Source organism: Schistocerca gregaria, chromosome 8 (assembly GCF_023897955.1).
Source record: "Schistocerca gregaria isolate iqSchGreg1 chromosome 8, iqSchGreg1.2, whole genome shotgun sequence".
Lineage (NCBI taxonomy): Eukaryota > Metazoa > Arthropoda > Insecta > Orthoptera > Acrididae > Schistocerca > Schistocerca gregaria.
The window spans coordinates 454,639,308-454,658,078 of NC_064927.1; the positions used below are offsets into that span (position 1 = coordinate 454,639,308).

An 18,771-nucleotide genomic window follows, 5' to 3' on the forward strand; every position below is an offset into this window, starting at 1 on the left:
AATTGTATCTATGCTTTATAGATCTAGAAAAGGCATATGACCGGGTTCCTAGGAGGAAGTTATTGTCTGTTCTACGAGATTATGGAATAGGAGGCAAACTTTTGCAAGCAATTAAAGGTCTTTACATGGATAGTCAGGCAGCAGTTAGAGTTGACGGTAAATTGAGTTCATGGTTCAGAGTAGTTTCAGGGGTAAGACAAGGCTGCAACCTGTCTCCACTGTTGCTCATATTATTTATGGATCAAATGTTGAAAACAATAAACTGACTGGGTGAGATTAAGATATGTGAACACAAAGTAAGCAGTCTTGCATATGCAGATGACTTAGTTGTGATGGCAGATTCGATTGAAAATTTGCAAAGTAATATTTCAGAACTAGATCAGAAATGTAAGGACTATGGTATGAAGATTAGCATCTCCAAAACGAAAGAATGTCAGTGGGAAAGAAATATAAACGGATTTAATGCCAAATATGAGGAACAAAATTAGAACAGGTGGACGGTTTCAGGTACTTAGGATGCATATTCTCACAGGATGGCAACATAGCGAAAGAACTGGAAGCGAGGTGTAGCAAAGCTAATGCAGTGAGCGCTCAGCTATGATCTACTCTCTTCTGCAAGAAGGAAGTCAGTACCAAGACTAAGTTATCTGTGCACCGTTCAATCTTTCGAACAACTTTGTTGTATGGGAGTGAAAGCTGGGTGGATTCAGGTTACATTATCAACAAGGTTGAGGTTACGGATATGAAAGTAGCTAGGATGCTTGCAGGTAGTAGTAGATGGGAACAATGGCAGGAGGGTGTCCACAATGAGGAAATCAAACAAAAACTGGGAATGAACTGTATAGATGTAGCAGTCAGGGCGAACAGGCTTAGATGGTGGGGTCATGTTACATGCATGGGAAAAGCAAGGTTACCCAGGAGACTCATGGGTTCAGCAGTAGAGGGTAAGAGGAGTCGGGGCAGACCAAAGAGTAGGTACCTGGATTTAGTTAAGAATAATTTTGAAGTAATAGGTTTAACATCAGAAAAGGCACCAATGTTAGCACTGAATAGGGGATCATGGAGGAATTTTATAAGGGGGGCTACACTCCAGACTGAACGCTGAAAGGCATAACCAGTCTTAAATGGTGGTGGTGGTGGTGGTGGTGGTGGTGGTGGTGATGATGATGATGATGATGATGGTGGTGGTGATGAGAAATGCCAGTGCATAAAATTTTAATTTTTTTTTTCTGTTGATTAGTACCACATAGTTCTACATTCCCTAAAAAGAACAGCTTCCACTTTCACATTGAACAGGCTTTTATAAACAGTTGAAATTTTTGACATACATAAAACCTGTTTTATTACCCCATTATCACATAACAGGCTCATAAAAATCAAATCCTAGCCTGATTTAACATAATTTTAGTTTTTGAAGATGAGTAAGAGACTCATTTTGCAAGCATTTTAAATGGTTTCAAAATGTAAGGTTTAAATTTATACAACTTCTGTGCACTTTGTTTTGTACTGAAATTAGCCAGTCAATGAACTAAAAATGTGTTCCACTGCTTCAGTATCTTCCTTTGATATAGGGTGATGCCTTCCTGTTGAACCAATAGGAACTGGAGCACTTACAGTCTTCAAAACATTGTGAACAGGAAGTTAGCACTGATGGCATTGTTGCTGTCCTTCGGCTGGAAACCTATATCTAACAGCTGGTCCATGTGATAGCATAAAGTTCACTACAGTTTTGTTTAACTTACAAATGGTGTCTGTAATCTCTGCAATCCCCCTGCCACAGTCATACACACACACGCCACAAACATCCCCCTTCTCAGGTTGTGAATCTGAATATTATCCTGCTGTTTCTGAGGTGCTAGCCGAAAGAACAAAATTTCTTCTCTCTTGCTCTTTAAAGTGCGTACAGTATGAGTTCGTCCATCACTTTGAATCCAGAAATGTGTTTTCAGAATTCCTATCAAAGGAGTAGTTTATTTGGACCATTCTTCTTTTTTCTGCTCACAGAATTCTTCGATTTCGTCTTTGGACAAAAGAATGAGGGCTGCCGATGTATAAGATTACACGACTCTCGTAAAATACTCAGCATTCTGAATCACAGCTGCATTTGTTCTGGAAATATTATGTTTTGTAGCATGTTGCTTCAGCAGGCCTCCTACACCATCACAAGGCCCCTTCCCGTGTGACCAGTAGCACACTATGCCCAGTCAAGTGGCACAAGTAGCTCACTCAATTCAAACAGCTGGTAACGATTTTTAAATGACTAGGAGCACCATCAGAAATAATGATGATCTTCTCTGTCTCTGTTTGCAGTTGAAGAATTTTGCGCATTGCTAGCAAAGCATGTGCTGAGTCACGTCCTGTGTCACGTCCTGTTTCATCACCTTTAACGACAACACTTGTGGTCTTGTTTTGAAAATATGTCACTCCTGTAAAAATTGAAACCTGGTCACTACTCCAGTGATACCCTTGTACTTCTTGTTGGAGAATTACAGACCAGTTCTCAGCAAAATCACAGTGAAGCACTAAACATAGTTCTTCAGCCTGTACACAACCTTTCACTTCTGCAGTGTGTTGTTGTTGCAATTTCTTCAGATGCTGGTGTGTTACTGCTTTCATTGACCATTTACAAAGTTCATCAATGAAACTGTCAAAGGCAACAGTTTCCTTAACTAGTTTATTTTCCTCCCTTGTTGCATATGTAATTTCTGCAGAGTTTTCTGCTACTTTTTCCAGGCCAATTGTCTGTAAAGACAGTCCTCCCTTTCCAGGGCAGTCACCACATTCTTGAAACAAAGAAATCTCTCGCTTTACATCACAGACTACTAATGACTTCACACACCCAACCAAGGTGCCATATGTCACATGCTCCAGTAAGTTCTTCAAAGTTACCACACAAGAGTTCAAAATTTGCACAGTACACACATAAACAGACTTCTCTAGGTGGGTATGGGACTACCCACTTAGGTCTTAGTGCATAAAATTTTGATCTTCCAATATGTGAAGTTGTATAGTTGCTCTTATGAACTGCAAAAGTTTCTTTAATACTGCAAGTCATGTACCTCTTCACTTTCACAACTTTTTGACCTTCAACTGTTACAGTTATAGTGTCTTTTTTGTTGGCACTCTGGCGAGAACAGTCCCATTTATATTCCAGAAGATAAAATGACTGCACTATTTGAACTTGCTGTTTCTACAGGATGACCATAGTAAGGATCTGGTCTTCCAAAGACTCCTTTTACAGACCTCAGATTTCTTGATTTGTTTACCATTTACTTCGATAGTGATGGAATGTGGTTCAAGATTGTTTTCTTTGAAACTGTCTCTGAAATAATAGTTAACACTTGCACATTTTCACTGTAAGATGCACAGTATTCAACATCTGAATTGATATTTGTGAAAACTTCCTATCAAGAGATGCAAGAGTGCTTTGGTTCATTTTCATCTGAAGATGGAAATTCTACTTTGAAGATTGTGGTCATTTTTGCTGTAGTGTATTCATCTATAGCTTTAGTAATTTCTCTGCACTTTCTTGATGCATAGAGCTTATGACTCGACTTCACTGACCACTGTTTCTTAACTGGACTAACACCTACATCTGTAGTTGACTGATTCAGGCCATTTCATTCTTCCTCTATTCATGCAAAGTCTGCATCATCTGCGCCATGGGAGGCTTCACCTTGTTCAGTTTGGTGTCATTGGATGTCCCCTCTGAGGCAAACAAATTTTCATTATAAATGTGTTGGATCCAAATGTGTTGTTTTTGAGATATTTCATTGTCTTCAGATAAACTGAACGCCCCATATATCATAGATGTTTAAGACTTGAAAAGATCTCTGGAACCACATATTTTCATTTGAATATACAGGGTGTGAGGGATTTAAGTGCAGATATTGTGTTCATTGGTACCTTAATATGTACCCAATTCAGTGCATTAGTTGTTTTCTCTCTGTATCTAATTAGTCTTCCTGCAAACATATCACATAATGTATTAAATTATGTTTTCTTCATGGTCGTAACTGCACCATTAAGTGGTCTACGCATTTCATTACAGACTAACCATTTTGTGTCCACTCTTCAACACCTGACATGCTGCCCTGGGGAAGATGAGCATTAATGGCTTGATGTTGTCACACGTACTTTGACTTACTAACCAACCTAAAAACATGCTACTGCTAATAGCTAGAATTATTAGTCTAGAAATGAAGTGAATACTGTGTAATGTTGTTCAGTGCTCTGTCCTCAGATACCAATAAAAATATCTGTACGTATGCTCCAAACATCGTGTATATAAAAAAAAAAAATCTCGAGATGATGTGCTATGGGAGAAAGATGACGTAGTTCTCGTGAGCCTTGTTGGGTAAATTTAGTGTACCTGTATTCAAAGAACTCTTACGTTACCACCATTGTGTATCTTATCTATGGATTATCAGAATAAGTAACAGAAAATAATGTACATAGAGAGGCACATAAACAGTAATTTTTCCCTTGCACAATGTGCTAATGGAATGGAACACACAATAAAAATCATTGGTATGAAATACCCTCTGTCACACACTGTATGGTGGTTTTTGGAGTATATATGTAGATGTACAAAGTGTCACAGAGCTATTTGTTGTATTTTTTTAAATTTAATTTAGAACAATAATGAAACTTTGTGGGTTATTTCTATGCTTCATAATTTATAGGTGGAGTTGGTGTAAAGCCACATATATTACTACATCTGTATCAATCACCAGTGGTGTACACCATTTATATTGTTATGAATATATTTGTGATATAATCAAATTATGAAAAAGCCCCTTAGACAAGACATCTGTAGTACATTGTAAGTCTTGTGACTAGAAAATTCTAGATATTGGGCTTGATAGTCCAGAAGCAGTTTGCTCACTGCTGTTATGGGTAGAAGGAAGAATATGTGCAAGTTGCAAAAAAGGATGATCATCAATGTTTGGGTCAAGAGGGCGTGGCATTTCTGAAATGACATAGATGGTGCGCTGTTTATGTGTCTCAGTAGTAAACTTATATTGCAGTGTGTAAATGGAAACTGCAATATCAGTTGCTCATTGATGTTTAAGGTGAATGATGGTTGCTAGTGCATAAAGGCCAAATGAAATGTTTTGTTGGAACACTTCACTCATCCATTACAACAGTTGAGCCAATTATATTGTTGTTCTCCTCATCCTTCTTTGCATTCTATTCTGAGCATGTACCTTCCTCTGTTTGTGAGTTCATCCATTTCTGATGTCATCCATGATTCCAATTCTCTTTTTACTTCTTCTTCTCATTTCTTCATACTTTGTTGCAGACAATTCCTATGCGCTTTATGTACCAGTCAAGGTTTTTTCCTCTTGTGGATCACTTTGTATAGTCTTGTTTCTTCCTGTTATATTTTCTTCTTTACTTTATGACTCGTAACTCTAATCATTGTTCTCCATATCCACATTTCTAACTTTCTATACATCTTTCTTCCTTTTTAATTGTCCATGATTTACTGCTATATAACACTACATTCCCATCATAACATTTAGCAGATGATTCCCTCAGCACCATGTGAATTCTTCTAGATGTTAGTATCTGCTTCACCTTTTCAAAAGCTCTCTTTCCCATAGGTATTCTCCTCCTTATTTCTTCTGTACACCTTCCATTACGTGTCATTAAACTTAACATGTGTACAAAGGATTTCACTTGGTCTCCCATGCCCACAAAGGATTTCACTTGTTCTGTCTAGTTTTCTATATAAGAATATGTTAACTGGCACTTCTTTTAGTTATTCTCATCATTTTTGTCTTTCCTGTATTTATATTTTTCCCTGCTTCCTCATCCATTTTTGCAGTTCTTTTCAACAGCTACTATTCCTCTTCTGATTCTGCCAGCATTGCTTGATCATCTGCAAATTTATACTCTTTATCCTTTCTCCTCCAATTATGGCCTGTATGGTGTATCTTAGCAATTCTCCGTATATGTTGAACAGCTTTGGTGATAGTGGGAAACCTTGCCTTACATCCCTTCCAATGCTCATCTCTTCCATCTCCGAATTCTCTAGTATGTCACTTTCTGCTTTGGATTCAGCTCCTTTTGTAACCTATCTTTAAAAAAAGTCCGTACCAACATCTTATAAACTCTCGGCAGTGTACTCTAGTTGCCTCGATTGAATCCTTCTACCCATCAATAAAACAAATGTATACCTCCTTGTTCATTTCTTTGATTCTTTCTCCAATCAACCCCAGACATCCTGTAGCAAGTTTTCTGAACTAGGACTGCTCTTGCCCAGATTTTCTTCAATTTTCTTTTCAGTTCTCCCTAGTAACTCCAACTACACCTTTTGTAACATAACTATCATAACTAATTGTTCTGTAGACTTTGCATTCTTTTGCACTGCACTTTTTAGCTAAAGGTACTAGAAAGGTCTTAAGTAGATCTTGGGGTTGGATTCATGTGTCATAAATTCTTTTTTATTATCTCAGTCAGTCTGGCTGTTGAATTTGGACCTATAGCTTTTAGTGTCTCAGAAGGTATTCTGTCAAAGTCCAATGCTTTCTTTTCCTGGAGCTTCTGAATTGCTTCCTCCTATTGCCATCTCAATATTTTAAGACCTCAGTCTTCTTCATTCCATTCCGCTTTCATCTCCCAAACCAGTCTGGTGTTGTCTGCCTCTGCACTGTATAAACAATGTAGGACAACACACACACACAAGCAAGCAAGCAAGCACATTTCACATGCACACAACTGCCAACTCTAGCATCTTGGGCCGGAATGCCATGCTGAAGTTGGTTTTGTGTGTGTGTGGGGGGGGTTGTTGTGTTTTTACTGACGAAGGCTATGGCTGAAAGCTTTATGTGAGTGTCTTTTAAGTGCACCTATCTGCAACTTGACATGTCTTCTTTATAGTAAATAGCAATCTGTCTTTTCCTAATTGTTCATATTCTTACCTGGAGTTTCCATTGTTTGATTTCTGCACTGTATAACTCTTCCATCCAAACTTTCTTCCCACATTTTTTGACATTTCCCGTGTTCATATGAAATTACAAACCAAGCATATGACATTGGCACCCACACTAATGATGGGGTATCCACAAAAACTAATGGAATTTGTGTGAAGTGTTGAAATTTTTTAAAAACTGTTACCATTTTGCAACAGATGCCCTTCTCTGATGGGTTGCATATTTTTATGTATAAACCAAGACAGCATCAACATATTGATCAGGAAATATTGTAAAACAAACACTATACAACCATTTCTTTAAGAATACGAGGTAGCATCATGACCTGGTGGATATTTTCATTCTATAGGATCATTAATTACTGACCAGTGTGGAAGCTGTTCATGACCAATTTTGTTATGAATGAAGTTTGCATGATGATTGTCTTGTCTGGCAAAGGTGGGCTCTTTCAGAAGGGTAAGAGACCTTACAACATGGCTATAAATGGTGATAAATGGTTATAACATCAAGAAAGGACATAAAAAGTAGTTTCCTGGTGCTCAAATTGCTTGAATACTAACTCAGTTGAATATCTGTGAAACTTTTTTTATCCATGGTGATTACTGTGTAAATCATTCACTGAGCCATCTTGTTTAGCTGTGTGAAACAGAGCAGACAGTATGGCTCCAGACATTTTTAAAGAATTATCAGCACTCATCTGAATCATTCCTAAGTTGTTTAGTCATGGCATGTGTTGCAAATGGCTGTTTTCCTAGGCCAGATTAGATTAGATTTACTTTCATTCCAATTGATCCATAGTGAGGAGGTCCTCCAGGATGTAGAACATGTCAGAAAAACAACAATACATGACAGATATTTACAACTCAAACAAATAAGCAAATGTACTATTCCACAGGTCCCAAGTGGCATGGTTGTCATTTTTTAATGAACGCTGTATGAAAGAATCATTTTACAAATACTAATGCACTAAATTTAAAATAAAAAAATAGTTTTTTATTTATTTGTAAGGTAATAAATACAACTACTAAATGCTTATTTACAATGAACACATTACTGCACTGAAATTGTGCAGAAGATACACAAATGAGTTGGTTCTATTGAGAAATTCATCAATGGAGTAGAAGGAGATGGCCACCAATAAATCCTTTAGGCTTCTCTTAAACTGAATTTCATTGGTTGTTAAGCTTTTTTGGCTGCTGGAAAGTTATTGAAAATGTGTGTTCCTGAGTAAAGCACACCTTTTTGTACAAGACTAAGTGACTTTAAATCATTGTGAAGATTATTCTTATTTCTAGTATTGATTCCATGAATTGAGCTGTTGGTTTGAAAAAGTGATATATTTTTAATGACAAAATTCATTAAGGAATAAATATATTGGGAAGCAGTAGTTAGTATCCCTAGTTCCCTAAACAGGCTTCTGCAGGATGTTCTTGAGTTCACATCACATATAACTCTCAGTGCACGTTTTTGTGCCTGGAAAACTTTAGCTTGGCTTGATGAAGTAAGCCAAAAACTAATCCCATATGACATTATTGGCTGAAAGTAAGCATAGTATGCCAGCTTTTTCATTTTTATATCCCCTATGTCTGACACAATTCACATTGCAAATAGAGATTTGTTAAGACGCTTCAGCAGTTCTGTGGTGTGCTTCTAGATTAGATTAGATTAGTTTTTTGTTCCATAGATCAGTGTTGAGGAGATCCTCGTGGATGTGGAACATGTCACCTTTTTTTATTTTTTATTTTTTTTAAGCTGAAATAACAATACTAATAGTATAAATATATACAACACATCATTTGTTTGTATTAAAAAATTCGTCTATGGAGTAGAAGGAGTTGGCCACTAGTAAGTCCCAGTTGAATTTATTATCAAGCTGTAACCCCAAGAATTTAACACTGTCCACTACTTCTATCTGCTTGTCATCATATGTTAGGCATGTACTCATGGGACACCCCTTACAAGTTCTGAACTGCATGTAGTGTGTTTTTTCAAAGTTTAGTGACAAAGAATTGGCTAGGAACCAGTGATTAATGTCCACAAATATTTTATTAGTTGACCTTTCTAAGACTACACTTGATTTGCTATTTATTGCAATGTTTGTATCATCGGCATACAAAACGAACTTGGCTTATGGTAATGTTACTGATGAAAGGTCATTAATATACACAAGGAAAGGTAAGGGCCTTAAAATGTAACCTTGTGGGACCCAACATGTACTTAGTTCCCAGTTGGATGATGCCTGATAGCTTGGTACATGTCTCTTACCTAATAAGTTTATAGAATTGTGGCCTTGACAGTTAAGTTATTTTATAAACTTGAAAACGATATTCTGCTGGTAACTTGAAAGTTATTGGACACTATTTAGTAAGTAGAATAACAGGAAATTTAAACAGAATGATAGGAATGAATAATATGCAAAGGTGTAAGTTTTAGAGGAGAACACACAGATGTGGAGGCATTTAGAGGAGAACACTTAGATGTGGAGGCCAGTAGAGTGCTGCAGGCATTGGAGAGCAGATTGAATTGTCAAACGATACCAGTAAATGTTAGTCCACTAAACACATTACAAAGTGACTAACTATTTGCACCTTTTTGTAGGTTTTTGGGATTGGGGAGTGGGTGTGGTGGCAACTTACTACATAGAATAAAGAAAACACACTCTGTAGATCATTAGAAATATTCTGGAAAAAAAAAACTCTGCAAAAGCATACAACAAAGTCAAGTCCTTTATAGCAATTGTAATACAACAGAGTTCTCCTCTTGCTGTTGACATTCAGCGCCTGCATTTGCTGTAGCTTTATAAACTGGTGGAGAAATTGCAAGTCATGACAGCAAAATTCATTCAGACAGGTTGCCCTGAAACAGATTCTTAAACACATAAATTTCAGTTATAGGACCTTAATACAAAAGGAAGATATTGCCATGTCGTAGTATATGTTGACATTACACAAGAAACTGTTTACAGCACTTCACCTACCCCACAGAATTTAGAGTCAGAAATCAAGTAGGTTCGTCATGAGACCACCATCTGTCTGGAGAATCTTTTAAATTTACAGACAACACAGTATCCAAGGCAGAGTGCAGATTAGTGTCAGGACAGCATCTGTGTACCACTGTGACTGGATGGCGAGGGGTGCAGCTTTGGTGGTCTCATCCACATATGCCCACAACTCATTAGTGACTGGTTTCACCTGAGGAAAATATGCTCCATCTGACCAACTGTATCAATCATAGCATTTACGAATGGATCTCTCCTGTGACTTGAGAGTTATATAACATTTTTAAGCATTTTGCTGAGTGAAAACCAGTGAAAAGTGTCACTGTAGTTTGAGAAACAAAGACGGAGGAATATTTAAAGATGTGACATAGTAGGCTGTGGTCTCTGAAGGAACTCTTAAAGACTTCATTTTAGCTGGCATAATAATTTTATAGTGCTCCAGGACAACACACCTGTATGAATTTCAGTACAATACTACACATCAAAATATCTACATCAGGGCCTTAAAATGAAGGGTAGTTAATCTAAACAGGTTTTATAGTGTTTGTGGAAATCATTAATTACATAATAACTTACAAGTTAAAAGATATTTCCAAATTATCATGGTGCCTGCTTTCTGTATGTGAAATAAACTTTTCTGTTGTTTACAACTCTCTGATGCCATTCGGTTATGGCCATAAACACAAAGAAACCCCAATGTCTCCAAAAGTATAGTGCTTTCTTCAGCAGCTCCAATAATGAGTGCACAACAGACTGTAACATCGCTACTGAACCTGCAGCATAAACAACAGGCAGCACAGTTGGCTTTGCATTTACAAACTGGTTGCGACTGAGAGAAGGCCTTATCAGCTTTCTTACAACCTCTCAATGTTTAATTCTTATTTGGCTATAATCAGCAGTGCTGTAAAATTCCCAATTGACTATTGTAGCCAGTGTGTAATGATTTCCCTGAATCATCTCCACTAATTCTAGAAGGTTCGTGTCTCATAGCTTACTTATTAAGTGTGACTTTGTTGCAAGTATGCCTTTGTGTTTATACTTCACATACATGGTAGCAACTATTATCTGCAATAAGCTTGTGAGAAGTGCTGGATGTAATGTGTCTTGTGGAATTCTTATTCTTGTTTTATCTGTGATGACCCTAAATTCAAAATTAAGAAAACCCTGTCTGTACAGTTGTCCATTTATTCATTATGTACCAAATGCAGAATCTGTTTATAGAGTTTCATGTTATTTTGCCAAGTGTAATGTCAGAAAACAACCTCATTCTTAAGTTCTAAATACCTTTTTTCTTAGTTAGTAGATTTTTATCCCCCAAAGCAATCTTGTTCATTGATATTTCATTTTCACTTCTGCTTTTACAGTGATATTTTTGCTATCCTTACTTGTATTGTCTGTGCAAATTTAAGCATAGTTTATTATTTGAAGATTTAAGTATTGTATGTTATTTTCCAGTCATGCCACTTTTGGATTTTCAAAAACGTTGGTATACCATTTAATGGATATTTTTTACTTTTGCGTGAAACTTGCACCATACTGTTTACTTACTTACTAATTTGTATACGTATTGTAATTTTGAAATTTTATTTCTGCATGCTGTTTTCAGTAACAGTTTCCCCCTATTTACTTGTGCCATCAGAAATTAATTTGACTCCAATTTTTTCTTGTGCCTTTCTTGTCAGTTTTTGTTATTTTTTTTTTTGCAAAAGAGATCATCTTTTCATGTGATGCCAATGTATAGGTATTGGAAAATTTTGCACTTTTGAAATTTAGTTGTACTTGCAGTCTGAACTGGCTGAGAATAAATGATAATTGCATGACCAGAATAGAACAGCCCATTAATGAAGTGTGGTGGAACAAGTGGACAATGGAAACTCCAGGTAGGAATATCAACAACATAGGAAAAGACAGATTGCTACTTACAGTAAAGAAGACATGTCAAGTTGCAGGCAGGCACAATTAAAAGACATTCGCATAAAGTTTTCAGCCACAGCCTTTGTCAGTAAAACACACACACACACACACACACACACACACACACACACACACACACACACAACTGCCAACTCCAACATCTTATGCTAGAATGCAACATCATGGGAATGCAAGCAGCAATCTGGAGGGGGCAGAGAAGGGGAAGGAGTAGTAGTGTATGGATGGGGAGAGAGAGACGAACACTGTCTCGTGGAGTGTGCAGGAACTAGACTACCAACAAAAACAGTGTCAGTAGATTGTGGGGCAGGGAAGTTGGGGGAAAAAAGGAGATGAGCAGGAAAAGACAGGCGGATGTGTTGGCAGAGAGCTGCAAATGAACAGGGTGGGAGATGAGAATGAGGAGGAGATAATAGGGCAGAAGGGGTGGAAACTGTTGAATGGAGGGTGTGGGGACAGTATGTTACCGTATGTTGAGGCCAGGATAATTATGGGAGTGGAGAATGTGTTATAAGGATAACACCTATCTGCGCCTTTCGGGAAAGCTGGTGATGTAGGGAATGATCCTGATGGTTCGGGTAGTGAAGTGGCCATTTAAATTTACTTTGCTCTTGCCTGAGATGCTGGATTTCTCAGTTATGTGTGCATTGAGGTGTGTGTGTGTGTGTGTGTGTGTGTGTGTGTGTGTGTGTGTGTGTGTGTGTGTCTCCTCTCTTTTACTGATGAAGGCTGTGGCCAAAAGCTTTTTGTGAGTGTCTTTTAATTGTGCCTGTCTGTAACTTGATGTGTCTTCTTTACGATAAGTAGCACCTGTCTTTTCCTATGTTGTTAATATTCCTTGCTTTTTAGGCTTTACAATTAAACTTTTTCCTTGTCATTGTGAATTGCACCTGACTAGTCTGTGGTTTTTTATTAAGTGATGCTGTGGTCAGTTCTTTGTTTCAGTAGGTAGATATGTAGAGATTTTAGAATCTTCAGTTTCTTATTATTTACATTTTGCCTTCAACCATAACCAATAAGTTTTCTGACATTTCCTATGAATAAATGTTATGCCAGTTTTTCTGCTCATAAAACTCTACATTAATAGCCAGTGGCTTCCTTTATAGTAATCCTCTTTCATGTAATCTACCATTTGTTACGCTCTTTCTTTTCTCTCTCTGTAAGGCCATTGTCAATATTTTGCCATACTTCATTACTGGTTTATATATTAAATTTTTAGTTGAGAGCTTCACCATTACTGAACATTTCTCCAGTTCAGAATATCTTTGTTACACTATCAATTTTGACCAGGTATAGCATTTTCCTGAATTATGTTGTAAGTAGTTTGTGGTAAAAATCCCAGTTGAATGTGCTTAATGCGGATTATCAGTGGCTCAAATATCTTGGCATACAGCCTACCAGGTAGTTTTCACTTTTGATTCGATCTCCTTAAACCTCTAACTTACCATAGTGCAGTTGCTGGTGAAATGTGACACTCCAGAAAGGGTCTTATTCTTCATTAGAAAGCAATGCACAGAAAACAGAAACTTTCTGAAATATATCACCTCATTAATTACTTTAGTTGGCTGACTTTCCAAGAAAATTTCATTGGGTTTTTGTAATGATTTCAACAAACACCATTGCATGAATTTAGAAGATGCACTATTTTCTACTGTTAAATGCGTGTTGTTTATGTTCTTCTGCTTCATATTTTGGTAAGAGAAATTAAAAAGTAAGTTATTTAAATGTGACCAAGCATGAAATTATATATAAAGAAAAACAAGCAATGGATTAACAATTAATCAAAATTACACAATGAAGCATCAACTGGTGTTCACTTTGAAACTTCCTGACAGATTAAAATTGTGTGCCTGATCTGGACTCAAACCTGATACCTTTTCCTTTCAAGGGAAAGTGCTCTACCAGTGTTTGTGCTTGGTAGAGCCCTTGCCCATGAAAGGCAAAGCTTCTGGGTTCGAGTCCCAACCTGGCACACAGTTTTACTCTTCCAGGAGGTTTCATATCAGTGCACGCTACACTTTAGAGTGAAAATTCATTTTGGGGATAGTCATCTTTTGTACTATCTATGAAACTTTCTGAATTTTAGGCACATACTTGGGATTGCAATTTATCTGTGATTTGGTATCATATTGAGAGGACAAAAATATTACGCTGAATACCTAACACCACAAAGGGGCTATTGTATCTTGTTGTTGATGTGGTCTTTAGTCCAGGGACTGGTTTGATGCAGCTTTCCATGCTACTCTATCCTGTGCAAGACTCTTCATCTCTGAATAAGTACTGATACCTACATCCTTCTGAATCTGCTTAGTGTATTCATCTCTTGGTCCCCCTCTAATACTAAATAAATGATCCCTTGATGCCTCAGAACATGTCCCACCAAACGGTCCCTTCTTCTAGTCAAGTTGTGCCACAAGTTCCTCTTATTCCTGATTCTATTCAGTACCTCCTCATTAGTTACGTGATATCTTCAGCATTCTTCGGTAGCACCACATTTCGAAATTTTCTATTCTCTTCTTGTCTACACTGTGTATCTCCCATGTTTCACTTCCATACATGGCTACAATCCACACAAATACTTTCAGAAAATACTTCCTGACACTTAAATCTATATTCGACATTAACAAATTTCTCTTCTTCAGAAAAGCTTTCCTTGCCATGGTCAGTCTACATTTTATATCCTCACTACTTTTACAATCATCAGTTATTTTGCTCCCCAAACAGCAAAACTCGTCTACTGGTTTAAGTATCTCATTTCCTGATCTAACTGCCTCAGCATTACCTGGTTTAATTTGATTACATTCCATTATCCTCATTTTGCTTTTGTTGATGTCCATTTTATATCCTCCTTTCAAGAAACTGTCCATTCCGCTCAACTGCTCATCCAGGTCCTTTGCTGTCTTGTATTTTACATCTGCCACCTTCAGAATTTAAAAGAGAGTATTCCAGTCAACATTGTCAAAAGCTTTTTCTAAATTTACAAATGCTAGAATCGTAGGTTTGCCTTTCCTTAACCTATCTTCTAAGATAAGGTATAGGGTCAATATTGCCTTGCGTGTTCCTATATTTCTCCGGAATCCAAACTGCTCTCCCTTGAGATCGGCTTCTACCAGTTTTTCCATTCTTCTGTAAAGGATTCATGTTAGTATTTTGCAACCATGACTTATGCAACTGATAGTTCAGTAATTTTCACATGTGTCAGCACCTGCTTTCTTTGGAATTGGAATTATTGCATTCTTCTTGAAGTCTGAGGGTTTTGCTTGTCTCATACATCTTGCTCACCAGATGCAAGACTTTTGTCATAGCTGGCTCTCCCAAGGCTATCAGTAGCTCTAACGGAATGCTGTCACCTCCTGGGGCCTTGTTTGGACTTAAGTCTTTCAGTGCTTTGTCAAATTCTTCACACAGCATCATATCTCCCTTCTCATCTTCATCTGTGTCCTCCCTTGTATATACCCTCTATATACTCCTTTCATCTTTCTGCTTTCCCTTCTTTTTGTAGGGTTTGATATTCATGTAGGTGGTCTCTTTAATTTTCCTGCAGGCAGTATCTATCTTACCCCTAGTGAACTACATTTGTCCTCTAGCCATCCCTGTTTAGCTTTTTGCATTTCCTGTTGATGTCATTTTTGAGATGTTTATACTCCTTTTTGCGTGCTTCATTTACTGCTTTTTTTAATATTTTCTTCTTTCATCAATTAAATTCAATATCTCTTTGTTACCCAAGGATTTCTACTAACCCTTGTCTTTTTACGTATTTGATCCTCTGCTGCCTTCACTATTTCATCTTGTACAAACAAAAAAAAGCCTCATAACACACCCAATGAAATGGCAGTACATTAGTTCCCTTCTACACTTAAATCTACGTTTACACCTGTGTATAAATGTGTATCCTGAAAAACTATTGGGCTTTGCATCATACCAGTATTATAAATGTTCTGTCCTATTCCATTTCCACATTGAATGAGGAGAAAAGTGGCTGTTTATATGCCTCTTTACACCCCCTAATCCCTCTTATCTTTCAATTTGCAGTTCCAAGCCTGGCTTACCTTTCCCTAGACACTGGGTGAAAACTGTTATTCACTGTGAAACAGACTGCATTAATTTTAATAATACTGTGAGAGTCTACATGGGATCGGGTACTGAGGCCAATAAAGGAGGTTACAAACTAGAACAGCTAACTATGGGAAAAAACTTCTCATTTATCTCTATGTTTATACATGAACGTCAATAACTAATATATTCTTGTGGAAATGCCTGTGCGCCTAAATATTCAATTTTTTCATACAGATGTATCTGTGGAAAACCTCGTGCAAATAATAAGTATAATCCATTGCATCCTGTCAGAAAGAGTGATGATTTTCATGCTATATCACAACACACACCATATTTCTATGTGTGTTGTGGGAGCTTGCTACTGACAGTAGGCATACAAATGTTAATGCATATTGTATTCAGAAATGTAATTTTAAAAAATCATGCAGCATGAGGAGTTTACCCTGTTCTTTCAACTCTTGGAATATATTTAATGAGTTATTACTAACTCACTATCAATATTCTGCAGCTTGATGTGTAGGCAAACAAAAGACTAAGTGAATGGAATTATAAAAAAGGGCAAATAAACATACATTTGAAGATACAGGATCCTCATAACTTATGAAGAGATATTGATAATTGCTGTGTCAACAGCTACCCACATATTTCTCAATGAGTTGTGGTTGCTGTTGAGTCACTAGAACCCTTTTCAGGAGGAGATTTAGTAAAATCCAACTAAAATCATTCTGATTCAAGTTGTTGATGTTTTTCCTGAGAAACTTCATATGCATGTCGAGATGGTATCTTCACTGAAACCATTGCCGTCAAAGTTTCTGCCCAATTAGTTAATTGTGTCATCCCATTAAATAATAATAATAATAATAATAATAATAATAATTGGAGAAGGAGAACATCTTAGGGGGGGGGGGGATTTCCGGGTCATATATTAATTTATGTACAATTTTTTTAGGTATTGCTGATGTCAATTTCATTGTGAAATGTTTTAGGAGTCCTTCAAAGTGATTCTGTCACATAAGCTATTGAACTCATCATGATATGTCCCTTCTTATAAACACTCATGTTTCACATTAAAAAGGGAAACACAGAATAGGAGACACATAGGATAATACAAAAGGCAATACACTACTCTTGTTGTATACACTACAAAGAGATAGTTTAATGTCATGGAATTGAATTTGTTCTACCTACCTTTAGTTTTGTTTACTGGGTCTTACAGTCAGTTTGTTTTCATGGTAAGGTAGTACTGGAAGGAGCAGACTGATTGCATTTCCACTACAAAGTCTCTCTTAACTGGAAGTACTGTAATTTTATATTTTTCCAACAATCAATGAGCATAGTTCTAGGAAATATGTCTACAAGTCTTATAATAGTTACTGTTGTTGTTGTAATTTTTTGGTACATTAAAAGTATCAAAATTCTGATTTGTTGATGTACTTGTGTATTACTTTTTATATCTATTCCTTTTACAGGTCAAGTCAGGTTCAACAAAAGCTCGTGTGGCCTTCTTTGAAGAACTCTAAGAAGAGATGCCAAATGTGCATAGTAAGAACTTCAGTGTATGTTACTTTAGCCAAATGTTGAATAGGATGACAGTAAACTGTGTGTTGTGCTCACAGACTTCACATCACAGTGGCATCTGAAGATGTTGTAGAAATGTTATTTTTTTATATTCTCTATTGACTTACATTATATGAAAAACACTATTTTTGTGAAAAAAATTGTAATATTCTGCCTCATTTGGTGTACAAAAAAATACTCGTGTGTGTGTGTACGTGTGTGTGTGTGTGTGTGTGTGTGTGTGTGTGTGTGTGTGTGTGTGTGTCAGAGAAGGAGAGGGAACTTGTGTGTTCACACACAACGTAGTTCATGAGAAAGAGAGGGTGGGACAAAAAGGAAATTATCATAACTACACCACTTGAGCAATGTTTATATTGAGTGTGTTGCTATTATATACATTTTTATAGTGTCATCGCCATTCACGTATAATTCAAAATTCATTGCCTAATCATTAAGGTATTAAAAAGCATTATGAATGTTCCTCACTTTGTTGAAGGACAGGATCTATCATGCTGGTTCTGATACCTTTTCTGTCCCCTATCTCATTCTCTTCATGACAGAATATTTTGTTGGAGGCAATCAGCATTGGTGGTCATCAGTATTTAGTAACACCAGCATGGTGTGCAATCTATTTGCACTGTAGTTTTATTTTGAATATAACATTTAATTTCATCTAGCTGTCTATAATATGTGGTTGCAAATATATCTACATTTACTTTACTGTTCTTTATTGACAAATATTCAAACTTTATAATATTTTCCTCTCTCTCCTTCTGGTATCTCCAAGAAATACTAGTTGTTCTAGCTGAAAGAAAATCATCAAGTCAGTTTTCTGTAGGTAGCCATTACAGCTAAACAAAGAATAGAATGCTCCAGGGAGAAATTTGCAAATCTGAGTCCACTGCCATCTGTAGTTACTGGGATATATGTTTTTTTTTCCCACACAGTACAATATAAGAGCATCATATCTGGAATGAAAATAACTGTTTTGGAATCGAAAGGGACATACTGTCATATTGATATTTATGTGGGCTGAATGGCTCAATTGGTGGCAAATAGAAAAGATACTGGTTCGAATCCCAGTCTGGCACATGTGTACCCTGTCAGTCCAAAACGTTTTGAGACTGGACTAATAAAAACTAGATAAACATTAAGATGGTGGTATTAATGTTTCAGGTGATCTACATTGTCTTCCCCCCCCCCCTCCCCCCCCCCACCTCCACCACCACCACCACCACCACCACCACCACCACCACCACCAAGTCACATCACCTGCAAAAAATTTTT

The 18,771-nt window shown here is 37.0% G+C and overlaps 1 protein-coding gene across 1 annotated transcript in view; it reads left to right on the forward strand.

Annotated features, from left to right (window-relative positions):
- The window catches only part of LOC126284167 (merlin), a 163,067-nt gene extending 144,863 nt beyond the window's left edge, over positions 1–18,204 (forward strand). The window contains exon 12 of the mRNA XM_049982899.1: positions 17,397–18,204. Within this exon, the coding sequence (XP_049838856.1) occupies positions 17,397–17,447 (51 nt within the window). The 3' untranslated portion in view covers positions 17,448–18,204. The remainder of the gene's footprint in view (positions 1–17,396) is intronic.
- Positions 18,205–18,771: the final 567 nt, after the last annotated feature.